Here is a 26,823-nt window from a genome sequence, read left to right as displayed (position 1 = left end):
CAAAAAGGGTTGCTATTTAAAAACAGAGTTCACACACATGACCGACCCACTTGCCAAACAGACAACTACAAGCCATTTTCCCATTCATCCTTTACAACTCCTCTTCCATTAGACAATTTTTTAATCTTTTCCCCCAAATCTTCTTTTGATTTTCTGGGTAAAAGTCAAAAACAACTGGACTTTTAAGCATTCCAGCCTATTCTTTTCACACCTGAAATTGCTATCACAAATTCCAACTTACTGATTCTCATCAAAGGGATGTGCGACAGAAGCGATAAGATACGAGTGCATTGCACGAGTTCCCAACCAGCCATCCATCAATCACTTCTCTTTTCTTTTGATTACTTAAAGGCGCCCAAAATTAACTTAATTAGATAGCAGTTAACTGCACATTATTCTCTCTTCTCCATGATTGTAAGTTCCTAATATTCTGGTTAGCATTCTTTTCACTTTAATTAATGCTCCCTGATTCCAAACAACCTTATCGAATACATTATATCAAGTTGGTTGACAGTGTCCCTCTTCCCCAGAATTTTGATTTGATTGATTCAACTTTTGGTTTTTTCTTACCTGTAGTTTTGGGGGCTTCCGGGTGGTGTTTGGCTCGGTGAACTGTTGAGTACAATAATGAAATTACTAGAAAAACTTGCATAAATAAATCAATTTAAAATCTGATGAGTAATGAGTACTTAATTAATTTATTTGAATGACAAACATTTGTTTGGATCTCCAAACAAAAACGATAGCATTATCATTTGGTAATATACCACATTCCAGACAAAGATGGCACCTCCTCCAATCTTTAGATTATTAAAAAGCCTGAGAAAAAGAAACTTTTGGGATCTACCAAGTTATCACCAATAATTATTGTTCACAGTGTAAGGAAAAAAAAACCCTTTGTCCGAAAAGAAGAGAAAGTTGTATGAAAGATGGGGAAGAGTTTGTCACAACAGTTACAGCAATATCTTTTTCCCCATGAAAAAGGTGGGGTGAGAAAAGTGGGAGAGGGGTGTGGGATGGGGGGAGAAGAGGGTGGAAGCATAAGAGGACAATTATGATGGCGCTAAGGAACAGACTCAAATGGGTTGGTGCCACCACCCTTTGCCCTTTCCAAACTTTTACCTACTTGTATATATATATATATATATATATATATATATAAATGTACACATATTGCCTCAAAGTTTGTAAAAGCCCTTGATTTTGGTCCCACCCAGGATGTTCCTTGGTGGGTTCCACCAAGTAGCTCCCAATCTGAATTAAAAGAGCTTTGGGCTGCCATGCCATTCAGCCATCGTACACACATCATCTTTTTGTTATTAAATACTGTAAAGAGTGGATCATCATTGACAAGGGAATGTGGGTTTTGTTTCTTGGACCACTCTTTAATTTCCATCTATTAGGCTGCCAAAGTGAAGTCAGATGTGGTGTTCCGGTCATGACTAATAAGTTGGAAAACCTTGGGAAAAAAAGTTAATTATAAGAAAGATAAGTGAATTGGAAGATTGATTATTGAGTAACCAACAAACATTTTCTGTCTCTTTTAACCATGCCTTAATTATTCCTTCACCTTCTCCCTTTCTTAAGAAAAGTGACCAAAATATCGCAACCTCCCATTTAATCATTACTGTTTGAGACAATTCAACATCCCAATCAATTAAAGGGTTTTTTTTTTTTTTTTTTTTTTTGGACTTTTTGCCAACCATAGCTTATGAGAAGTAGCATCTACCCTGGGTCACATTCATGCAGAGAGACGCATTTGATTGGGCGTCTCGGACATGCAATAATACTATTGTTCTACCCAATTTATGTATGCTGCATGCTAACATGCGCAATCGAGTTCATGCGTCCTTTTCTCACGCGGGTGACACTCCATCACTATCCACAGTTCCACCCACGTATCTTGTTCGCCCCGCGCACGTTAACGTCTCGCATAAGTGTGATGCTCTCCTTTGGGGCCCACAGACGACAGAGTTTTTGAAATACTGTTGACTTCATGATTTGAACGTGGATCTTAAACCGTCCGATCTTGATTTGGCTGACCATTTTGTCCCAGGAGTAATTTGCATTCACTGCCACTTGGGCTGGGCCCCATTCATGGGCCCTTTTATGTGGATTATCATCTTAAATTGGTGGTACAACCACCCCCACATGCATGAATTCATTGTTGTTAATGCAAAGCTCAAATGTAGGCCCACAATGCCACGTGCTCAGAGAGTACAGATGCGATGGATATGTGAATCCTGGCCGTCCATTGTTGTTGGTTCACCGTCTTTTCTTAATTAAGGATGGGCGAGGATCACCACTCCTTCATCTTTTTGGGAAGAATTCAAATTCCGATCGACGGCACATCTGTCCTTCCGTTAAATGCTAAAGGGATTTTCGGCATTTTTGCTGAATGTGAAAATCCAATTGTAAGTGAAACAAATTTGAAAAACGTTCATCTTATGATGTTCTAAAATAAAATCTATATATCCACAGTTATGAAAAGCGATTTGATGACATGGACAGTCTTTATAGTGACAAAAAAAAAAAAAAAAGTGGGGAAAAAACAAAAAAGCTATGGCAGTGAGTTTGAAAATTTGAAATTTTAGATTGGCGTCGGACAAAATCCATGTAACTCATCATGGTTACAAAAGTATTTGGGTGGACTCGAGTCAACCCATTCATCCATTAAAGGCTTCGCTATTATTGTGAGGGGGCAGCCGTCAACGACAATCGCTGTCCACTCAGCTACTCATACAACGGTTCACAGCTCGCCACGTGGCATCAATTTGAACTGTTCTCTGGGTATTAACTGTTGGGTCAAATGAAGAGCCGAAAAGGGTAAAACACTAAAACCCTGGTCCCTTCGCGTCTTCTAGTCAAATTTCTGTACCCTCTCGAGGAGTCATTGAAATCATGGCTTTGGAGAGCGCCCCTCCCGCAAATCTACCATGTTTTTCTTTTTAATATGCGCCATTACCAAGCAAAATTAGTTGTGTCAAATTAAGTAGACTTGGCCCACTACCATCCAAAATAAGAGGTGGGTACTGTGGAGAGCTAATGATACGGCCGCTAAGTTGGAAATTTTGAAGGGTGTGGGCCTTTGTGTTGAACCAAAGTATACTCCAAGTCCCGAATCGATACATGGTGGGGTCTTGGTAATCTTGCAAGGGAATATCATCTTCCAAATTCATTTTTGGTTTCCTAAAGTGGACTATGTCCTCATGGTGCTCCACTCCCTGTAAAAAACAAGCCGCTCATGTAAATATTGGGTAATGCTGACTTCATTCTATTTTAGGTAATGTGTACGATATGGAACGTAATTATCAAAATGTGTGATAAATTAAGGTCTTAAAAGATTAGAAATTTAATACGTACCTTTTGGGTGTCTTAATTTTTCTCTTGGCTAAAAAGTGTAATAATTTTTATTAATTAAGGTTGGATATGGGGACTTGAACCCTATTCTTTTGCCAAGACTGTAGAGTGAAAGCTGAAAGCCGAGCCCAGACCTGACCATGACCTTTGTTCATGGCTTTTGTCTGGGCGTGGGGCTTGTGATTCTAGCTTTCCCCAACCCATGTTTGGTTAAACAATTCCATGGAACATGGGCTCCCGTGGGATAACGTGGGATTGTAATGATCGATAAAACGTAGAGAAAAGGAAAAGTTTGAAACAAAGTGACAGCTTTTTACTGTTTTCTTTGACTTCTCGCTTCTCGGTTCACTAAGCTGATCTTTCCTTGCTGGTTGCTGCCTCCCTCACAATCCCCCAATCTTATCTTCTTCCTCCTATCTTCTTCATCTCTCCTTCACCTCGTACTTTTGCCGAGTACAAAGTATTATAAAGAAGAAACAAGATTGAAGCTTCACACCTCATGGTGTCTTTAAGGGAAACATTCACCTTATTGGTTCTCTATTACTTCTTTGGAAATATACGTTTCACTTGTACCTAAGGACTAGAAGTTCCACCAAAAGGCTCCAACCAAGACAAGGTATATATAAATGGCTTCCGCAAAAATTATCCTTGGGATGGTACCTTTTCAACTGTATGTACGTAACTTGAATGCAATAAAGTAATTCTTCAGGTTATTGAGGAAGAGTTTGAAATTTTTGCAACCTTACAACTATCCATATGTAAATAAAGTGATTTATTTACGGTTTGAACAAGGTTTGCTTAGTGGGCAGAAAATGGGATGATCAAGGAATAACGTGAAAATAGATTTGGATATATATTTTGAAACATGAGAGTGATGTTTTTGGGAAATTTTAAGTAACAAAAAACCATGATCAAGAGGCAAATGTGAAAACAGATCAAGTGGTTGAGAATATACAATGAGGGTATATGATTGAGAGAGAGTTGACTATTTGGAGTGAATAAGGTTTGCATGATAGACCAAAAATAAGAATTAGATTTTTTGAATAATGTATGTTGAATAAACAATTTACTAAGGATACTTTGGATTATATCTATTTGTGTCTTTAACATATTTAGTAAATTATATTATATGATAGTAAAAAATATATGTTGACTTTTGTCGATGTTTGTCGTATAATGACCTGGATATATATCTTAAAACATAAGAATGATGATTTTGAAAAAATTTAAGCAATAAAAAAACTATGATTAAGAAGCAAATACGATAACAAATCTATTACTTGAAAATATATAATGATATGAAATTTTGTGGAAAAAAAGGTTTAACAAGTTTTACAAGAATAAAGGTATTATGTGATATCACATAGCTAGACATATACTATAATAAAATGATATTTTATAACCAATAAATGAAGCTTTTTTTTTTATTGGTCAATTTGCAAGTCCATGAAATTTTCATATTAGATGTATTCATATAAGAGACTTTTCTATTATTACAAAGAAAATATTTTATAGTAAAATTTTCATATAAGAATAGGTATATTTAATAATTATATAATTAGTTTTTAATATGAAATATCCCCATATAATTAAAAAATATATAAAAAAGATTCTAATTAAAAGAGAGTTTTTATTTATTATTTATTTTATAAATAAGACTTTAAGATTTAAGAGTTACGTCCTAAAATAATAGACGAAGATATCTTATTTGTCGCCATCAATGGATATAGGTTTTAGCTCCAACCAAGTAAATCTTTTTTTGCTTTGTATGCCCTTTTATTTTCTTCTTTACATTATAGTTTTTTGTTGTGATTTTTCACTATAAAAATCAACATATATCCATCTTCCTCTTTTCCTTCATCCATTTTTTTTTCTTCTAGTATTTTCATAACCTTATCAAATCATAACCTTATCAAAACCTTCGAGGAAATACAAAAATTTAAAAATCATTCAAATTATTTGATTAACAAAATAAATACATCTTTGGAAAAGTGATTTTCATCTTTTGGAAACATCTTTTGAACAAAAATTCCTCCTTTATTTCACTTCAAGCAAGTTGTGAATAAAAAGTTGATAGGGTAAAAAAAAATGTCAATTTTTGGACACCCTTGTGTCATTCTCACTTTTCTTTTTCCCAAATTTTGTATTTATTAACGTTTTTCAATATTTAAATTACTTCTAAATTATCCTAATTACTTCCCAAGTATTTTAATAACAAATGTTTGTGAAAATAAATCCTAAATATTTTCATGTGAGATATTTCCAAAATAAACCCGGATTCCAAAAATAAATAAATAAAAGAGATTGAAATAAACTTCGAATTTGTTTTATATATATATTTTCTTTTGTGACAAAGAAGTTCAGTTCCCGGGAAAAAGGACAAAAGACAAAAGAAGTTGTAGAAGAGAAGACCGAGGGAAGAGTAGGGTTTATGTTTTCTAAGACTCTTTCATCATAGGGGGTAGGAATAAAAGAAAAAATTGCACATTTCCCCATGCATTACATAAATAATAATATTAAATTAATTTGATATATTAGGAAATTAATTTGTTTATTTTTGGAGACTTGTGAAAATGGAAATGGAAAATTTTGAAAGTTCCCCCCTATTTCCATGTAATTTTATCGCAGGGCAGTGCACAGTATGCTCAGACTTTGCAGTCCATCTCCGACACCAATGAATATTTTCTACGTTTACCCGCGACTCATTTCTATACGTCTGATTCAATCGGAGGGTCAAGAGATTCGGTAATCACTTCAGTCTTGGCGTTATATCAATGTAGTCCCATCCCAAAGGCCTGAGAATCGAATCTTGTGGCTTGATTTGCCACGTGTACGGCACGGAAGGACTGCAGCCCGAGTTCCCACCGGAAGCGTGTAGAGCACGCTCTTGGGAAATGGGTATTACCCATGCCTCATTTTTTGTCCCAATGAAACGGACAATGTATTCGGTTGATCCTCTGTCCATTTATGAAACCGTTTTGAAACATAATTCCAAAAACAAACACCTCACTGCCAATGCTTTTGCTTTTACCTTTTCTTTTTTTAATTTTTATTTTCCTGTAGCGTTTTGATTTTTCACTTTCCTATGTGCAAGTTAGATAATGTTTATCTGTAAAATGTGCTGCACTCCACTTTCACTTTTGAAATACTGATATTTATTTTCATGTACTGTAATCCACTGACATTAAAAGAAAATTGAATGTGAAGACAACCTGGGGAATCCTCTGTGTATCAGGCGGTCAGTAATGAGTAAGGTCCAATAAGTCCAATTGCGGTTGATTACGATGCAGTGGCTGGTTTCTGATGAGTGATGAGCGAGCTCCCAGTGAGAGGCTGTTGTGTCACCCAAAAGCCTAAACGCGTGACCCTCCTCTCAAAACACACCCACATGACTCGGTTTTTACTGTTTTAGTGTTCACCCTGTTTTTGTTTTTGTTTTTGTGTGCGTTCCTTCCTTTTTCTCGTTTTTGTTTTTGGAAAACAAAAACAAAAAAACATGATAATAACTTTTAGGCTTTTAGCGACTCTGCTTCCGCTGATATGCATATGTAATAGGTATATATAATCCCAAAGCGCAACACAACACAGCACCACAACACCAGCCCTACGATTCCATCGGTCTTGAGATCTGCAACTCCTGCTTCTAATGCTGCCCCGCTGTGAGCCCAATGTGACGTTGTTTTGGAGGCTTATCTCCTGCTTCACATTCTGATTCCTATCTCCCTCCTCCCCCTTCCTCTGTCTTCTTTCTTCACACTCAGGAACTTCGGAGTGGTGCAGTTTGTCTCTCTGGAAGTCACAATGCTTCTGCTACTGCTGTTGCTGGTTTCTCCTCTATTGGCTCTGTCTATCAACCAGGAGGGTCTCTTTCTACAGCGAGTAAAGCAGGGTTTCGACGACCCTACCGGAGCCTTATCCAACTGGAACGACCGCGACGACACCCCATGCAACTGGTATGGCGTCACCTGCGACCCCGAAACTCGGACAGTCAACTCACTCGACCTCTCCAACACTTACATTGCCGGACCTTTCCCCACGCTCCTCTGTCGTCTTCACGACCTCCATTCCCTCTCTCTCTATAACAACTCCATTAACTCCACACTGCCTGCCGACATTTCCACGTGTCAGAGTCTGGAGCACCTTAATCTCGGTCAGAACCTTCTCACAGGTGCCTTGCCATCCACTCTGGCCGACATGCCCAATCTCAGGCACTTGGATTTTACCGGGAATAACTTTTCCGGCGATATTCCGGAGAGTTTCGGCCGGTTCAGGCGATTGGAGGTTCTGTCTCTCGTTGGGAATCTTATGGACGGGACATTGCCGCCGTTTCTCGGAAACATTTCGACGCTTAAGCAGCTTAATTTGTCTTATAACCCGTTTGCGCCGAGTCGGATCCCGCCGGAACTCGGGAACCTGACGAGCCTTGAGATACTTTGGCTCACTCAATGTAACCTGGTGGGTCCAATTCCTGACTCGTTGGGTCGCCTCAAGCGTCTCACTGATTTGGACCTAGCCCTGAACTACCTCCACGGTCCAATTCCGAGTTCGCTCACTGGGTTGTCCAGCGTTGTCCAGATTGAGCTCTACAACAACTCGTTGTCCGGAGGGTTACCAGCCGGAATGCGAAACCTGACGACATTGCGACTGTTCGACGCGTCTACGAACGAATTAGATGGAACGATTCCAGATGAGTTGTGCCAGTTACCTCTCGAATCGCTTAATCTCTACGAGAATCGATTCGAGGGGAAGCTGCCTGAAAGCATTGCGGACTCGCCTAACTTGTACGAGCTCAGGCTGTTCCAGAACCGTCTCAGTGGGGTGTTGCCGAAAGATCTCGGAAAAAAATCGCCGCTGCTGTGGCTTGATATTTCGTACAATCAGTTTTCCGGTGCCATTCCGGCTAGTTTGTGTTCAAAAGGAGTGTTAGAAGAGCTTCTCTTGATCCACAACTCGTTTTCTGGTGAAATTCCTGCGAGTTTGAGTGAGTGTAGCAGTTTGACACGGGTTCGGTTAGGGAATAACCAGCTTTCCGGCGAGGTGCCGGCTGGATTCTGGGGACTTCCACGCGTATACTTACTTGAGCTTGCCCATAATTTATTTTCGGGGCAAATCGCAAAGACCATTGCCAGCGCGTCCAGTCTTCAACTTTTAATTATATGGAAGAACAGCTTTTCTGGAACTATACCGGACGAAGTCGGTGGGTTGGAGAATTTAGTTGATTTTTCAGGCAGTGACAATCAATTTAGTGGACCCCTTCCGGCGAGTATTGTAAATCTTAGACAGCTTGGGAAACTTGATCTTCATAACAACAAGCTCTCTGGTGAGCTCCCGTCTGGGATTCACACTTGGAAGAAGCTCAATATGCTCAATTTAAGAAATAATGGGTTTTCCGGGAATATTCCCAAGGAAATTGGAACCTTGAGCATTCTCAATTATCTTGATCTCTCAGAAAATCGGTTTTCCGGGAAAATCCCTGATGGGTTGCAGAATTTGAAGCTCAATGAGTTCAATTTTTCAAACAATAGGCTTTCAGGTGATATCCCCTCTTTGTATGCTAACAAAATTTACAGGGATAACTTTCTGGGTAATCCTGGTTTGTGTGGAGATCTTGATGGCTTGTGCAATGGCAGAGGTGAAGCTAAGAGTTGGGATTATGTGTGGGTGCTTCGATGCATCTTTATACTCGCCGCTGCAGTGTTAATTGTTGGTGTGGGTTGGTTCTATTGGAAGTATAGGAGTTTCAAGAAGGCAAAAAGAGCTATAGACAAATCAAAGTGGACATTGATGTCCTTCCATAAGTTGGGTTTCAGCGAATATGAGATCTTGGATTGCCTTGATGAAGATAATGTGATAGGGAGTGGAGGTTCAGGGAAGGTGTACAAGGCTGTTCTTAGCAATGGTGAGGCTGTTGCAGTGAAGAAGCTATGGGGAGGATCAAATAAAGGGAATGAAAGTGATGATGTTGAAAAAGGTCAAATTCAAGATGGATTTGAAGCAGAGGTTGATACCCTGGGTAAGATTAGGCATAAGAACATTGTTAAGCTATGGTGCTGTTGCACCACTAAGGATTGCAAGCTTTTGGTTTACGAGTATATGCCTAATGGTAGCTTGGGCGATTTGTTGCATAGTAACAAAGGAGGATTGCTGGATTGGCCAACGAGGTATAAGATTGCTTTGGATGCTGCGGAGGGGCTCTCTTATTTGCATCATGATTGCGTTCCTCCTATTGTGCATAGGGATGTGAAATCGAATAATATTTTGTTGGATGGGGATTTTGGAGCCCGGGTTGCAGATTTTGGTGTAGCTAAGGTGGTTGATACAACTGGAAAAGGGCCTAAATCCATGTCTGTCATAGCTGGTTCTTGTGGCTACATTGCACCAGGTTAGTGAGTAAACATTTTGCTCCTCGTTTTAGGTGCTTATTTTTCTTGATTTGCAGAATAATGGAATTTCACATTGCTTAATGATATTAGACTGTAGTTTGATCATTAGTGATCATGTAGTTTTCAAATATAGATTGCTATGGTTAACAGTAATTGGTCAGTGGTTACCGTTGTAATCTTCCCATATGCTTGATCTGAGAGGTGTCTCTGGAGTTGCTTAGGTGGAGTCTTACATTGCATTTCTCATAATTATTATACAGGAGTAGATGATTGAATTACCATTTTTTGAACACTACAACTCAACAGGTTTGCTTAGTTTATCCATGGAAAAAGAGTATATTCCATCACCTTTTTATAATTAATTGATCCTAGAGAAATTGATTTTGCATTTGCCATATTAATTAATTCCTGTATGGTGTAACTGTTTTCCTATATTAATTCTCTTTTTGCTAGGTTCTATTTGAATTAATTCTGTTTGTGTAAACTTGTTGCAGAGTATGCATACACACTTCGTGTGAATGAGAAGAGTGATTTATACAGCTTTGGTGTGGTTATTCTTGAGTTGGTCACAGGGAGACATCCGGTTGATGCTGAGTTTGGGGAGGACTTGGTGAAGTGGGTGTGCACAACTTTGGACCAGAAAGGAGTGGACCATGTGCTTGATCCCAAACTCGATTCCTGTTTCAAGGAAGAAATATGCAAGGTCCTCAATATAGGTATTCTATGCACCAGTCCCCTTCCCATAAACCGCCCCTCAATGAGAAGGGTAGTGAAGATGTTGCAGGACGTGGGAGGAGAAAACCAGCCCAAGCCTGTGAAAAAGGATGGGAAATTGTCGCCCTATTATCATGAAGATGCTTCTGATCAGGGAAGTGTAGTTTGAGAATTTTTCATTTTGGGTTTGTGCAAGATATCAATATGGAAGGAGTGAGATGAGCTGCTCTTTCAGCAAACTTCTCAATTCTCATCCCTGCTTGATGTTTGCTTTAATGGGGGATGAAAGATGAATTGGGGGTGAATTAAGAGCGTTATTAAGGAGTTGGAGTTATAAACTGTAAATCAATCAACTATCAAAGTAAGTGTTCCTTACCCAGCCATGGGCATGAAAGACCTCTCATGGATGTTGTTATTAACACTGTTCATTGATGGTGATATGTCTCCAGGATTTCTTAGGTGTTGTTTAGTTGGTAACTTGTGCCTTCTATTAGTAACTCCAATAGAAAATACAATCTTTTATGCTATATGAAAAAGATCCCAGGAGTGGGAATATCTCAAAATCCTCTGTGCCTTGATGATCCAAGTTAAAAGCTTTGACTCCTCTCTTCCCACTGAGGTTTTCAGTGGGGCTGCCCTTATGGCCGGAGACAGCTATTGTTCAGTTAATAAGGTCTGTTGGCTGGGTTGGGTGTCTTTCATGGGTCCTGCTCAGTAAGTGAAAAGGGTCCCTCCTTCAACAATTTTGTTTGAAAATAACTAGGACAATCCAACAGTTACCATGATCTGTCCCAGCTTGCAGACATGCCATTTTGGTTGCACATGTGTTTGTATGTTCCGTCTTATTATTATCATTTGAACTTTCGAATTGCAGAGGATAGTGATGGGACTGAGATATGTTTGGTTGTTTTCGTTAATCTAACAATTTTGAGTGCTTAATGAGATGTTGCACTCCAACTGTGCAAAAAACAAACAAGCCTTTGAAAGTTGAAACTGGCCTATAAAGCTGACTTCTTCACTAATGTCCGAAAACATTAGAAGATGATGATCCCATCTCTCTATTGTGGTCCTCAGCTAAACTCTCAGTTGTAACCCTTTACCGTATTACTGATAGATGACTCCAGCAAAATATATTGTCCGCTCTAATGGCCCATGTATATACCCACTTCACCTCAAAGGCCCTTGATTCACATATACGTTGGAGCAGGCCCAATCCTAAAACATTCTTGTGGTGTCCTTTAAGGCCACGGACAACCCCAGCCTTTTGGTCAATATCTATCCACATCTCGCTCAGTCTTGCGAGTCCTCACAACCTTATGAACGCACATCCGACTTTTATTTATTCCATGACATGGGGAGCCATAGGTGGGCGTGAGCTACTTCATCATGAAAGGACATGTTAACTTCTAAATACCTAGGGACAGTGAGACAGAGTTAACGCATTCTTCTGTAATTGGGTCTCACAATGGATCTTGATTGAATTGTGTGGCGTAACATCAAGGTCTCACACCAATGTCTATCTTGGCCAATTGGAGCCCACAACAAATCTACCAGCCTGTTGGGTCCTAAATGGGTCGCCAATCCTAGCATTAGGTTTTGCAAAGCCCATTTTTGTAGTGGCCATTTTGAAGTTGTCATCGAATGTGGCCTTTGTGTTGCTAATGGGTTGGATCGAGCATCTCATGGGCAGTGCTTGGAAGGATAAATAATCTCATGTATAAAGAGTAGCAAAATACATCTACAGACAACATCACAATCTCTCTTGTCTAATACGTTAAGATATAAAAACTAGTAATCCATGTCCCAAAGAGAATGGACGCGAGTTGGGCTTTGGCTGAGATGTAACCCAGCCAATAAACAAGAGGCAGTAGATTTGCGGAGTGACCTTCTTCCCATTGTTTGTGACTTGTCACCATTTAAACTCCTTTTTCAATGAGCTTCTTCCCATTTACGGCGAGCCATCACCATTTTATCCCAAATTTTGACAAGTTTCTTCTTACTTTCTGCAAGCAGTAAGTATTGAGATCATAAATACCATTTTGTTGTGCTTTTGGTTTGGGCTTGATTTTGTATGTGGTTTTGTGGTTGGCTTTGAGTGTTGGTAGATTTAGAATATGTTGTTAGTTACTTGTATTTATGATATTTTTTTCTTTGAAACCCATAATTGGGATTTTGGTATGAAGATGGATGTTATATAAGAAGGTTTTGTGAGAATGAAGTTTGTGAAAAAGTGGAAACGGGAGAGATGAAATGACAAACCCATAGATTGTGGCATATGCATAGAAAATAAATGGATATTCACCATTTGGGGACAAGTAAAGGAACTAGGTTTAGAACTCGTGCTCCCATATAACATGAGATGAGGAAGCTTGAGGCTTTAAAATAAGAAGTTTAGGATTAGTCTCTAAGTGTCATGTGCCATAGAGAAGGTAGTTTGTGCTAGCATGAACACGAGTATTATATATGTTGCTTCATTTTGAAAGGAATATGAGCCAAATCTTGAGTTCCCTAACACAACCTTATGATTAAATGATGAAACAACATGCAATAAGTAATACGTTATACAGGAAAATACAAAACCCATACAAATCCCATCTACAAGCTAATACGAAACCTAATCTATAGAAAATGTGGAAATATATATTTTTATTTTTATTTTACTTTTTTTTTTTTTTGTTGTTGTTGTTGTTCAAATCCTGGGCAGTCTTTATTTTGGAAAATTCCCTAAAATTTACAACATCCATATGTCAACATTTCTCCGGCATCCCTACACATAATTCTAAAGATATTCTTACAGTGCCGGCCGAATGAGGAAGATAATTAATTTGGCACTGGGCATGCTGTCATGTGCATACCGCTAGACCGATACTACAAGAAAGGTACAAAAGAATAATCAGAACGGGAAAGTACAAAGACACAGGGATTTCCAAGTGGGGCTTCTGCAATTTCCTTTTCTTCCATGTTTTCATGGTTCATGAGGATTATCCCAATATGAACATGATCCATGAATATGGAAACTGTCAAAGGCGAAATCTTGGGTCATACAATTTATAGACCTTTCCCAAGGGAAAGTGATACACTGTTCACAAGACAGGTCAGAGTTTTTCACATTAATTGTTTTCTTTTTGACATTTTCTATTTTCTAGATGTATGGTTTTTCTATTCTAGCTAAGTGTTGTAACACGTGATTTTGGAAGCTTAGACTCTTTTAGAGAGTTGAAAATTCCCCTTAGATGGATGCCTCCGGATTACATAGTGTGATTAATGCCGCAGTTGAATCTTCCATCAAACTTTTGAAGCAACTTTGTCTTAAAACGTTTACAGGGGTGTGTTTGATGGAAATTGTACTTGAGTTGTTATATCTAACCAAGCGGTTGATAAAGTAATCCATATATAAGTCAATAGAGGACTCCATGGCCCTCCTTCCCTGTGCTCCGTCCACCAATCTCGCATGAGACAAAATGGATATTGTGGAAGCCCCTTAAGAAAAAACATAGGAGAGGGCGGCCAACCACATATAAACCATCATATATGATGTAACTAAACTCATGCATGTTATTCCAACTTTCTTACCAATCAAGCCCCTTTTTCAAAGTGCATATCTATACGCTAAATTGATGCCGTCTTTTCTCACATACTTTTCTCTTTCTAACCCTTTGGAGGAGGAGGGAGCCGGACCCCTTTTTCAAACTCATACATAACCCCATTTCCACTCTCTGCTTTATGGGTTGGCCTACTTCTTAATCCCTCATTGACTCATTTCCTGTATACAATTCAGGGGTAAAGGGGGGGGGAAGCAGCTGCCAAGATTTCTTAGGAGAGCTTGCTGGGAGGATCGCTAACATGAGCTATGGTGAGGGTATATCTTACGCAGTTGTTATGGCTCTCCTTTCGACATCCACCGTTATCCTCGGTGTCCTCCTTTTCATCCTTTGCAGGAAGAAACCGGTGGAGTCTGAAGAAACTCTTCCTATCAAGCTTTGTGCACAAGCGTGTCCTTTAACTGATATCGATGCTGCTACTGATTGCTTTAACCATCGTAGAATTATTGGTAAGGGTCGTCTGGGAACTGTATATGCAGCTCTGTCAGGAAGAGGGGAATTGGTTGCTGTGAAGAGAATCCATCCGGGGCTTGTTTTGAGCAATGCCTGTTTTGGGTTTTCGTCCATACTTAGGTCACTCTCTTTGGCTCAACATCCCAACATAGTATCCATTGTAGGGTTCTCAGAAGGCCCGGGGGAGAGAATTATTGTAATGGAGTTTGCTGGAATGGTGAGTTTGGACTTCTATTTGCAGCAGAACTCTGATGGGGCGTCTCTTTTGGATTGGGGCAGGCGTTTGAGGATTGCAGCAGGGGCAGCTAGAGGGCTTGAGTATTTGCATGAAGGGATGACACCCCATATTGTGCATGGCTGCATCAAAGCTTCAAATATCATAATAGATGTGAAGTTTTGTGCCAGAGTTTGTGATTATGGGCTTTCTTTCTTGGCACCCCATGAGAAGAGAGGCCTTGTGGGGTATGTGGATGATGAGTATTGGGCTGAGAGAGGGGGCGCTTCCAAGGAAAGTGATGTATACGGATTTGGAGTGATGTTGTTGGAGCTTTTGAGTGGGAGAAGAAGTGATGAAGGGTTACTTGTTGAGTGGGCATTGCCTTTGATTAAGGAAATGAATATCAGTGAGCTTTTGGATCCTAGACTTGTGATCCCATCTGATATGAAGCATCTTATCAGACTGGCTAAAGTTGCCTCAGCATGTGTGGGCAATTCGAGGAAGAACAGACCTTCAATCGCTCAAGTGGTGGCCATTTTGAGCAGTCTGGAGATGGAGGTATGTCTTTGATTCTTCTTGGGTCTCTCACAAATTAGCCAGCTGGCAACAATTTTGAAGTACTACCTGAAGATGGAAATTTTGACACCCCATTTACGGGCCCCTAGAAGCAAGCACTATATCCCAAGTACATTTGGTGACTCTGATGAAAAATCCTCTGGACCCAGATGATGAAGCTGGAAACAAACTATGATGAGTCGAGTTTCGCTTTAATTAGCTATAATAATATAGTAGAGACTCATGTTGGGTGGGGAGGTGATTGTGGTGGGGTTGATGTTAAGACCTTCGCCGTAAGTGGGGGAATGTTGAAATAGAAAGGTAGGACGGTGCCTTTATATTTCGGGCGGTGAATTTATTCTTTGTTTCCGTGTAGAATTGAGGATCTTTTTGGGCACCAAGAGGACCCCCACCTCCCAATGCCCCATTCCATCAACTCCCCTATTCGCCCTAGTCTTTTGTGCTTGTCATTGCTTCATCATTCGACTCTACTGTTACCCTTGTAAATCTTTGTATTATTAAATATATATGAATAGTTGTTAAAAAATCTTTATCATACGATCATCATGGACTCATGATTTGTCCCAAACCGATTGTGAGTGGGCATCCCTCCATTAATTACGGTAATGGAGGGTTATTTATAATTTTTTTGGGGTTAATTAAAGGTTTCTTAATGTATGGGCGTGGAAAGATTTTGTTGATCTTGGCAGCATGGCATTATCTTCTGAAAAAGATGCGATGAGTCGAACAATGAATTAAAAAACAAAGTGTTAAAAAACGTCAAAGTCGCAGGTAGATCTACCACCCTATGGTTGGTGGAATGTTCTTTCAATGGATTTACTAAACCCATAATTGGTGGTGGGACTATTATCCACCTATTTCTTATCAACCTATACTGTGACTTCACATGGCAATCATAAAATTTTCAGTCCTTTTATTTGAATAAATTTTTTGAGGATTAATTCTTTCATTTGAAGGGTTTTGATGAATTGATTATGGAAGGGGGTTGTTTGGAAGACGTGGCAGAAAGTCAAGACCATTGCATTGTGAAGGGCCGGTGAGATGAAGCTCTGAGAAGCATTGTTTTGTCTGAAGATTTTAAGAGAGTTATCTGAAATAGGAATAAGACGTATCTCAAAGAATGTTTTTATTCGTGTGTTATGCTAATGCAATTTGATTACTGTATTATAAAGCATGAGGAAAAAGTTTTTAAACAAAGTTTTATAAAGTATGATATCTTGAGTAACAAGTTGTTATATTGGGTTGACCACGTTAAATGCTTGAATGAACAATTATTTTTAATACTTGGATTAGACTTAAATTAATTTTTTTTAACTCAAACTTGATTTCGATGGAGTTAAGACTGATGCTTAGATAAACCAGATCTAATTTAATATTTTTATAATATTTATAATATATATTATACTATTTAATAATATTATTTTATTTATAGACCTAAAAAAATATTAAACTATATCATATCATACATTTTTTATTCTTAAATCTTTTTGAACAATGTATAAATTTATTTTTATATTTTATTGTTATCTTGAAATTTTGTGATATTTATCATTTAAATAGAAAAATATTATAAAATGATTTTGAATTATACAACCTGATCAACCTAACCAATCTCAATCTAACATAACCTGAACATAAGGAAATGAGATTGGATTAAGTCCGATTCAAATTAATTGCTTCTTAATTTTGATTTGGATTGGACTCTAGTTTAATTTGACCATAATAGATAATATCTAGACGAGAGGCATAATATGTTCAAATCTTTACCGTTGTCTTCCTATTCCATTGAATTTGGGTTTGGCTAACTTCCAAGCAAATTGGGACGCTTGTCATCGGATTAGTTTGGGTCTGGGCTTCATTTTGGGCCGGGCCAAGGACCTGACCTTGATGCCTCTCATGAATGTTAGCCACACTTGCCACAAAGAGAAAGGGCAACCCAGCTGGAGCCCAATAATTTATCGTTTATTATATCATCTGTGATACAAATGATGATGTGAATAGCATTTTTCATGAATTTTGCCCTAAAACCTGGAAAAGGATGGGTGCTGTATGGGCCGATACTTTGGGCTTAGGCCCAATTATTAAAGCACCTTAGGCCGACCCATACGAACAGCAGGTTCTGTGATTTGTCATATCCGTGAAACAGGGAAATGGACAAAGGAAAGGGTATTATTATCCAAATAAAGAAACAAGTTGACAAAAAATCCCACAAATCCCAATCCATACGTTAAAGCTAGTGGAGAAGCTTAGGGCTTAAGTTTTTGTTGCGTAGCTTGTTGAAGAAGTTGGAACCAATCCTTGTATCACTGTCGGCTAAAAAAATATTGAATTCACATTCTCTTTGACTCCTTCCACTTGCCACTTTCTCTCCAATTGCAAGGCACATAGGGTTATTTGAGGAGAAAATTGCTATACAATTGCAGGGATAAATAAAAAGTCTGTATAGACTACCTCGACATTGTCCTTTGCATGGTCAAGTCTACATTTTCATCAGCTTATTCCGCACCTCGGTCATGCCATGTTCAGGTAAAGAAAAGTTGTTTTGGCCATGAGAAGTATGTTAGAAATGGTTTAGCCGCACCATAAGAATTAACCATATATATATATACATATACCCAGTTCAGACAGAGATATCTATACACATAGATAGAATGAGAAATCATCCGGACAAAATCATGTTTCACGTGTTCATGTAATGAAAGTGTGTGATAATATGATACGGATCATCCAAAAGAAGAAGGAATGGTGCTGATCTCTCAGACATACACACGAGAAAGAGAGGATTCCTTGCTTCAAATGAGAAGTCTACGTGAAGAAATGGATTAATACATGTAGAGGTTGGTGTAATATCCGTTTGTTATTTTCATTTTTTGGTGGGATTGTAAACATATATAAAATTTCACATAGCTTTAAAGACACTCTAGGGTGACGCTGGAGCTAAAGCCATCTCCCCCTCTCTCTCTCTCTCTCTCTTTGTACTGGGGAGGGTGAAACGTCCCAGGAGAATATCAGCTTGCCCCATCTCCACTCTACCCTTTATGCATTATATAGGTTGTTAAATTTAAGGTTAACTTTCTTGAATTACCTTTTCAATAAACCCAAACTCCTCTTCAAACATAGTAAAGAATGCAACGACCAAAACTGCATTTATATTCTTATACTAGTCAGTATCCATACATTAACAAAACCTAACTTGACGTCCAAGCAACCTTTTTTTATATTTCTAGAAAATTTTCATTCTCTTCTCATCTTCTTTTATACCCTTTCTCCTCCTCTTCATCTCCCTCTTAGAAAGAAACAAGCTGTAGAGAGGACACAGTTCAAGGAAAAACATAAAGTGAAGGAGAATTAATTCCTTTCCAAACATCAAGAAGAAGAATTGTTTAACGTAAAACATGCTTTAAAAGAGACAAGTTGTTGCTTTGCTTTTCTTTTTTCTTTTTTTCCATTCCAAATTGAATCCTTTTTATTTTATGTCTGCCTGTTGCTGTAATTCAGTCTATTTTGGAGAAGTGGAGGAGCCAGGAGAGGAAATTCCCGTCTGGGATGGGCATAGAGGCTCAACAACAGGGATGACATGGTGTAATGACTCAGACGATGAAAGAGCTATTCAAATAATCTCAACCTCCTGTGAAGATAAGAGTGTCATCGATGCAAAGGCTGATGACATACTTCCGACACTAACATGCCCTTCATGTGGCCACCAAATAGAATTCCAAGATCAGGTTTTTTTTCTCATGCTATCTTTTATTAATTGTTTTGTGCTGTATTATCTGGTGTTGATTTTCATGTTAGACGGACAATTATACTTGAATCAGGCCGGGATTCATGATTTACCGGGACTGCCTGCGGGAGTGAAGTTCGATCCGACAGACCAAGAGATTCTTGAACACTTAGAGGCAAAGGTGCTGTCTGATACACATAAGACACATCCCCTAATTGATGAATTTATCCCTACACTGGAGGGAGAGAATGGAATTTGCTACACTCACCCGGAGAAACTACCAGGTGACTTCAATTGTCCATGAGTATAGCTTGATCCCATATTACCATTTTTAGATCTATGATTTTTGGTCAATACATAGTAAGGTGCATGCATAATGAGTAGCTATAATTAACTTTCTTCCATCACAAGGCCTGTAAATGATTAGCTTCTCACCTGAGTATCCCGGAAAGGTCTCCGGTTGGAACTCCATAGTATTTGTCTGCTTCTATGTTTTCTTGTAAATTTGATCCATAATTAAAAATTAAAATGATTGGGTGTGGGATGTATCTTCTTCTTCTGCCCCTTTAATTTTCTCAAAATAATAACCTGCACATGGGCATTCTCAACTGTATGACCAACTCCATTATGTTACAAGTAAATACCAAAGTTGGTGTGAATTCGGAATACCAACTTTAATTGCTTCTACCACCATTAATATGGTGCTTTTCTGCTTGGAGTAACCCTGGCTAGCTTGGTCCTGCCCTACAACCCACTTGCTCCTTTTAATCTGTGTTTATTAAAACGAATAGCGATGCCAATGTGTAACATGCTTCTTCCACTTTACTAATTGCATCCCTCATATCCTCCAACAGAAAGTGTATGCCTAAAGCTACCTTAATTGGCAAAGGCAACAAAAGAACCCTATCATGAAAGGAAGTAACAGAGTTTTGTTTTACCATTGACACTGGTTTTCTGAGTCATACTCAAATCCTCATTTGTTCTTCAAGTTGTATGTGGACATGTTTCTGTGCCAGAGGATGCCATTCATAATCCAGCATTCATGACATTTTAGCTTAGTCACAACATTTTCAATAAGACCTCCATTATTTTGTCATTTTTTTTATTTTTATTTTTATTTTTATTTTTAAATTTTATATTACCCCCTTGAAGCATCTGCTAGAAAAATGTTGGAATGAAATTTCAAAATTTTTTATTAGGTTACGAACACAACTTTTTTAATAGATGAAGAGCATATATTTTGCAGTATTTTTCTTTGAAGTGTTTTATTTAGAACTATTCTTGAGAGAATTACTTATTAAGTGTTTTCTGACCATCACTACAAATAGTTTTTTAAAATTTTTAGAAGTGTTTTTTGTAATTTTTTTTTTCTCAAAACACTTTTTACTCTAGCTAGTTAATAAATCAAACCTATCTCTTTATTGTTAATTTAGTAAATCACAAATGTTGATATATTGAGAAATATCTTGACATGGAAATGAAAAAATGGATTCTTATGAACAAGGTACATCCTTAACCTACACGAAGTTTCTCTCAATTTCCTCTATGATTCATATTGAAATAATCAGAACAAAATTTTCTTTCTGTTTTGGTAGAACTTTAGTACTTATAATTTCCAACTCCCCTATACATCAATGCTGAGTTTTCTTGACAGTATATGGCATGCAGCTCATTTTCTATATATGCACATTCTGGATGATGCAGGAGTAAGCAAAGATGGTTTAATTCGTCACTTCTTTCATCGACCTTCAAAGGCATACACAACTGGGACGAGGAAAAGAAGAAAGGTGCATACCAATGAAGACGGAGGCGAGACCAGATGGCACAAAACAGGCAAGACTAGACCAGTTTTTGTTGGTGGGGCAGTGAAGGGATTCAAAAAGATACTGGTGCTCTATACCAACTATGGAAGACAAAGGAAGCCGGAGAAGACAAACTGGGTAATGCACCAGTACCATCTTGGCAATAATGAAGAAGAGAAAGATGGAGAATTAGTGGTTTCAAAGGTTTTCTACCAAACACAGCCTAGACAATGTGGTTTGAGCATTAAGGATTCACTTGATAACAAATCAAATAGTCGAAGTGCGCATGATGGTCCTATAATTAAAAGCGCTGCATTGGTAGAATATTATCATCCTTCTTTTATCTCTTATGACCAAGTAAGCCATAATAGAGAAAGCCCACCTCAGCTGATTCCCAACTTGGTAGTCCAAGGCGACGGGTCTTCCTTCATTCGACTAGCTGCTGATGCAAGCAAAGGAAACTTGAGAGGAAATAGAGATGGAAGAGCTGATATATAGCAACGACAATGACTCCTGGTTGGTGGTGGTAGTTGTTTGTTGCTGTGTAACACTCGAAAATAAATTAATAGCATCAGATTTTAATTAATGAGGAGGAAAAGGGAGAATAAGGTGGACATATATACATATATATGGGGTTTCTTTTTAACTAAAGAAAAAGAGGCCAGGTTTTCCAGGTTCTTCAACTGGGCATTGAAGATTTGGCCATGACACTGCCTTGTAGTTTTCAGAGTAGTTGTTGGTTCAGCAAGTGGATGAAGGAGGAGCACTGTCATACAACCATGCGTATGGGAGACCCATGCATATTGATTGAAGAACTGTACAAATATGATCGATACTTACCTATATTTAGGTAGTTTGGTATGCTTTAGGTTCATCATATATATATATATTTATGTGTTATGTCGATCAAAACTTAGTTCTATATATCTTCTGGAAACTTCTGAGTGAATTAATAAAAAGTGCTCTCTTTCTGGTAATTGCTCAGCATGGGAAGTTTCTCTTCATTTTTGCAGGAATATTGGTCAGTCAACTTATGTAAGGTACGTAGCACGCCTTCCATGTCTTAGAAAGTTCTAAAGAACTCCTACCCAAATTTAGGCGTAGGCATCAAGTTTCTAAACCAAAAAAGGCATTAATATATGTGAGCTTCATGTGGGTGCGGGTAGATTCTCGGGAATTTCTCAGCCAAGAAAGGTATATATTTTATGCTTTTGAAGGACTTTTCTTGGTTCGGAGTTGAATTGTACACTTATAGAAATCATCCGAAGACGGACTTCAGAATCTTGGATGTTGAGAAGGTTCCTTGATGATTACCAAAAGTTAAATCAAGTTCATCATCCAATTGAGGTCGGAGCATTAAAATAGGAAAAAAAAAAAAAAAAAAAAGAGATTCTTGTACATATAAAGATAAAAGAAATAGCTGAAATCAAACATACGGCCAAAAACTCTACATCCCTCAATAGTGATTTAGGAAAGTGATCCATAAGATGAGATAAGCTGACGCCTACTGATAGTAAGCATTAAACTTTAAATTAATTGTTAGTTGTATTAATGGCGTCGCCAGTCAAGATTAGGTGATATTTTAAATCAAATAATATTTGATGACTTAAAATTCGGAATCATTTGACTAGTAATACGTTGCAATTTTATTCTAGTACTTGTTTTTAAGTAACATTTTTAAAATCAAGGAAATTGTGGATTCGATGAGGCTAATGCATGACTAAAATTTACTTTTCTTTTGATTAGAGAGTTTTCATTGAAGGTAAAGTTATCCTCTAATAACGAATATGATATATACAACATCATGTTCTATGTAAGATGTGTAGTCTCTTTTATACATTCTTTTGGATCTTCAAAGATAGAATCAATAAAGTGTTTTTGAATGATTTGAGTACTAGAATTGAACAAAAAGCATTCATGGTACATGAGAAAGTCACGGTGATTCAAAATATTGAGTTCCATAGGCTTAGGATTATAGAAAGTGGATATTTGTTTGATATTTTCGTGTGAGGTTTAAACTAATCCTACTTAGGTATATTCCCAAGAGGAGGGGGTGAATTAATTATTGATTGATTTTAATAGTGAATGATGCAAATAACAAATTAAACAATAACAAGAGCAATGTGAAGTAACAAAATAGAGAAGAAAGATGTAAATAGATTTTTATGGTGATTCAATGCAATTCCTACTACATTAACTCTCCTCAAATTCCAAACTAAGTCGAAGATTCTATTAAACTCCAAGGCTTCAAATCAAGTGTAAATCTACTTCACACTTGCGTTCTCAATTACAAGGGGTCTTTCATAGCTTGCTTTCAAGAAATGTTTCACTCTTGAACTTTCTCATAAAATTACTATTGGAAGAGAAACGATACAATAAGATCCTAGCATAATTTTTGGCTTAACGCAATCATAAAGGAAGCTAGAATTGTAGGATATACTAAGGTGTGAAAAACAACTAATTAGATTTAAGGAAGTCACCCAAAAGGGAGGGGGATTGAATTGAATGATAAAACACTCAACCAAAAGCAAAATTATTGAGAAATGAGGAATGAAGCAAGAATAATAAAGAAATATTGAGAGGAGAAATGCAAACTATTTTTTAGTATTCAACAACTCATTTATGTTCAATATTCTCCTTAAGTTTTTAATTGAGTAAATGTTCCACTATCTTCAAGACTTTTATAATCAAGGTCTTAAAACTCTTTACACTTGGATTTCAAGGTTTCAATAAATCTTCATAGTCTCTTCAAGTACTCAACCTATTTTAATAATTTTTCTTACACAAAGTAGGTATGAAAATATTTAAGGATTTTAAACATAGTAGCAAGTTAAACTCATAATATAAGAAAAAACATTAAAATGGATTTGAAGGTACACGATAGAATTTGCAAGTTAAGAATTCAATGTACTTGTAGAAGAACTTTGAATGAGAAGAACAACTGCTTTTCAATTGAATACACTAAAACTTTTCAATTTATAGGTTTCTACCTCAAGGATCCTAAAACCCACAAATAGGCCTTGATCGGTTGAGCAATTGGTTTGACTAATTCACTAGCCATTGTGCGTTTAATGCCTTGCAAATGACTGTTGGAGCTTATAACCTTAATCGTTGGGGCAATTGGCTCTATTGACCCTCGATTGGTTGAGGTTATCTCTCAATCGTTTACACCTTAACTACTAGAAGAGAGAATTAAAAGGCATCTTTGATCGGTCGAGTCTAACTGGCTCAATCGATTCTTGACACCCTTGATTGATTTCATTGTAAAGTGCTTAAAATGATCCAATTTGATATTTGAAACTTCCAACAACTTGTATGCACTTTCTTAAAACTTGTTAGGATAAGTTTAAAAGGAATTTAGTTTAAGGTTTTAAATTAAAATAAGATTCATCCATTTCTTAAATAAAAATAATCATTTTAAGCTTGAGGAAGGATGAAAACAAAAGTTTTAAGTGTGAAAATAATTTAGATGTAAATACACCAATAAATATTATCTTACATTTAATCTTAGATTACTTCAAGTCTTTAAGGAACTCAAGTCTTCATGGAATTGGTTTTCTTATATTATTGTATGAACTTTCTTTGAATGTCCCTTGTAAACCTGAAAAACTTAACTTGATTTGAACCATTAGCTTGAATAAGGGTCTTGGTGCAATGAAAAGGGTCTTGAGAAATATTAGTGTTGCCCTCAACTTTCACTACAAGAAAATTGACTTTCAGTGATAAAATATTTTGTCACTAAAAGTCTAAATTTCGTCTGCAAAAATATTTCCCAACGAAAAATGTTTCGTGTCACATTCGTCGCCCTAGACCCGTCGCTAAAAGTATCCCGACAAAAATCCTATTTCGTTGCCCAATATTTTCCCTGATGAAATAAAAATTTTGTTACTAAATATTTTCCCCAACGAAATTTTTCATTAACAAAAGTAAGAATTTTTGCCACTAAAAAATATAAATTTTTGTCCTCCAAGTCGTCAATACTTAGTGCTGACGAATTTATTTTGCTACCAAATATTTTTTGTAACAATTTAATTTCGTCTCCCTAGGCTTTGCAATCCCAACGAAAGTTCCATTTTGTCACTAAAAGTTTTTCTTGATGAAATAGATATTTCATTGCTAAAGGATTTTTTCAACTAAAATATTTATCATTAATACTGACGAATTCATTTCGTTGCTAAATCCTTTTATTTACAAAATGATTTTGTCCCTAAAACGTATGCTAGTAATAATTTTTTTTTTTGTCAGGAAATGTATTTACATTTTTTATTTTTCATATTACAAATGTATGGTATTTGGTATTTAAAACATTAATTATAATAGAAAAGTTAATTCTGAAACCTGCTTACAAAAATCAAAATATATATCACATAACTTCATTGGTAAGTAATATATGTAACCATAACATGTGATCATAGTAGTATAATATCTATGCTAATATAACTACATAACAAAATAAAGTATTAGTTTAACAAAGTGTTTATCACAAAAAACTATATTAGCATAGGCAAAAAAATGAAATGAACGTCCATCATATGCACATCATAAAAAAAGGGATCATGAGGACTCTTGGCTTGATCGTAGATGACGCAATATTTCTTCAAATTGTTGATGATGTTGTTGGTTTTGTTTTTGTACCAAGGCCTCCAATTGGTCAATTCGATCTTGTTGAGTCTCAAGTTGTTGTTGTTGAGTCTCCACAAGTAGTTGAGTCTCAACAAGTCTATGCTCCAACTCAATTTCATGTTCAGAAGATGATGGTCTAGATTTAGAAAATGAGATTGGTTTAGGGCCAAAACCAAGGCCCTTGACATATCCTGATTTTTGTCCCAAAACTCTCTCACAAATTTCTGTCTCAGTCATAGCCACAGCTCCTTCTGCAATAGGCTGGCGTTGGAGCTCCAACATCTTCTCCTATATATGCAAAATAAAAAAAATAAAAAAAAGAACCAAAACATAATTAATAAGTTAGTAAATTAAAATTTCCATTAAATTTGGGCATGATCTCCCATATTTAGTAGATATTTTTTAAATTATACCTACTATATATAATAAATATAAGCATTGGAATTTCAAATTAGTTAATAATCAAATTGATTTTTAGCACAACAAAACATCCAAGTGCCTTAATTTGTTATTATATGGCAAATAATAGTAGATTTCAAACAAGAATATAGTATTTTTATACAAACATTGTAACATCCCATAAGCACACATAATCCTAAACTTAATTTTAAGCTAAGAAATGCCTAAAAAAGTGTTTATAAACACGTTATCACATAAACAAGAATAATATATACATACTAAAATGGTGAAAATTCAAAAGTAGTTAGAATCTTAACTTAATTTTAAGTAAAAAAAATTATAACAAGAAGTTAGTAAGTTAAAAATCCTATTTAAATTTTAGCATAGTCCCTTAATATTATATTTCAAACAAGAATATGGTATTTTTATACAAACATTGTAACACCCCACAAGCACACATAATCCTAAACTTAATTTTAAGCAAAGAAATGCCTAAAAAAGTGTTTATAAACACGTTATCACATAAACAAGAATAATATATACATACTAAAATGGTGAAAATTCAAAAGTAGTTAGAATCTTAACTTAATTTTAAGTAAAGAAAATTATAACAAGAAGTTAGTAAGTTAAAAATCCTATTTAAATTTTAGCATAGTCCCTTAATATTATATTTCAAACAAGAATATGGTATTTTTATACAAACATTGTAACACCCCACAAGCACACATAATCCTAAACTTAATTTTAAGCAAAGAAATGCCTAAAAAATTATCTAAACTTGTTATCACATAAACAAGATTCCTATATACATACTAAAATGGTAAAAATTGAAAATTAGTTAGAATCTCAACTTAATTATAAGTAAAGAAAATTATAACAAGAAGTTGACAAGTTAAAAATCCTAATTAAATTTTGGAATAGTCCCTTAATATTAGATTTCAAATAAGGATATGATATTTTTATACAAATA

At 36.7% G+C, this 26,823-nt stretch overlaps 3 protein-coding genes across 3 annotated transcripts; all 3 read left to right on the top strand.

Annotated features, from left to right (window-relative positions):
• Positions 1-6,843: 6,843 nt before the first annotated feature.
• LOC117904667 (receptor-like protein kinase HSL1) lies at positions 6,844-10,934 on the top strand. Its single transcript, XM_034817392.1, has 2 exons — positions 6,844-9,742; positions 10,238-10,934. The coding sequence occupies exons 1-2, from the start codon at positions 7,162-7,164 to the stop codon at positions 10,624-10,626; spliced, it is 2,970 nt and encodes a 989-aa protein (XP_034673283.1). The 5' UTR covers positions 6,844-7,161; the 3' UTR covers positions 10,627-10,934.
• A 3,088-nt stretch (positions 10,935-14,022) lies between these two features.
• Positions 14,023-15,842, top strand: LOC117904983 (proline-rich receptor-like protein kinase PERK3). The gene has a single exon (XM_034817829.1). The coding sequence runs from the start codon at positions 14,301-14,303 to the stop codon at positions 15,297-15,299; it is 999 nt and encodes a 332-aa protein (XP_034673720.1). The 5' UTR covers positions 14,023-14,300; the 3' UTR covers positions 15,300-15,842.
• A 2,734-nt stretch (positions 15,843-18,576) lies between these two features.
• LOC117903953 (NAC domain-containing protein 73-like) lies at positions 18,577-21,815 on the top strand. The gene is made up of 4 exons (XM_034816467.1): positions 18,577-18,693; positions 18,804-19,030; positions 19,124-19,313; positions 20,734-21,815. The coding sequence occupies exons 2-4, from the start codon at positions 18,878-18,880 to the stop codon at positions 21,327-21,329; spliced, it is 939 nt and encodes a 312-aa protein (XP_034672358.1). The 5' UTR covers positions 18,577-18,693; positions 18,804-18,877; the 3' UTR covers positions 21,330-21,815.
• The last annotated feature ends 5,008 nt before the right edge of the window (positions 21,816-26,823 follow it).

This window comes from Vitis riparia, chromosome 17 (genome assembly GCF_004353265.1).
Source record: "Vitis riparia cultivar Riparia Gloire de Montpellier isolate 1030 chromosome 17, EGFV_Vit.rip_1.0, whole genome shotgun sequence".
NCBI lineage: Eukaryota > Viridiplantae > Streptophyta > Magnoliopsida > Vitales > Vitaceae > Vitis > Vitis riparia.
This window is presented reverse-complemented; position numbering and strand designations above follow the sequence as displayed.

What these genes read in the sequence shown, in the direction of transcription:
- LOC117904667 (XM_034817392.1), top strand. Translation starts at nt 7,162, where the DNA reads ATGCTTCTGCTACTGCTGTTGCTGGTTTCTCCTCTATTGGCTCTGTCT. An exon ending in TTGTGGCTACATTGCACCAG is followed by an intron (nt 9,743 to 10,237) that starts GTTAGTGAGTAA and finishes AACTTGTTGCAG; the next exon opens with AGTATGCATACACACTTCGT.
- LOC117904983 (XM_034817829.1), top strand. Translation starts at nt 14,301, where the DNA reads ATGAGCTATGGTGAGGGTATATCTTACGCAGTTGTTATGGCTCTCCTT.
- LOC117903953 (XM_034816467.1), top strand. Translation starts at nt 18,878, where the DNA reads ATGACATGGTGTAATGACTCAGACGATGAAAGAGCTATTCAAATAATC. An exon ending in AAATAGAATTCCAAGATCAG is followed by an intron (nt 19,031 to 19,123) that starts GTTTTTTTTCTC and finishes TACTTGAATCAG; the next exon opens with GCCGGGATTCATGATTTACC. An exon ending in TCACCCGGAGAAACTACCAG is followed by an intron (nt 19,314 to 20,733) that starts GTGACTTCAATT and finishes TGGATGATGCAG; the next exon opens with GAGTAAGCAAAGATGGTTTA.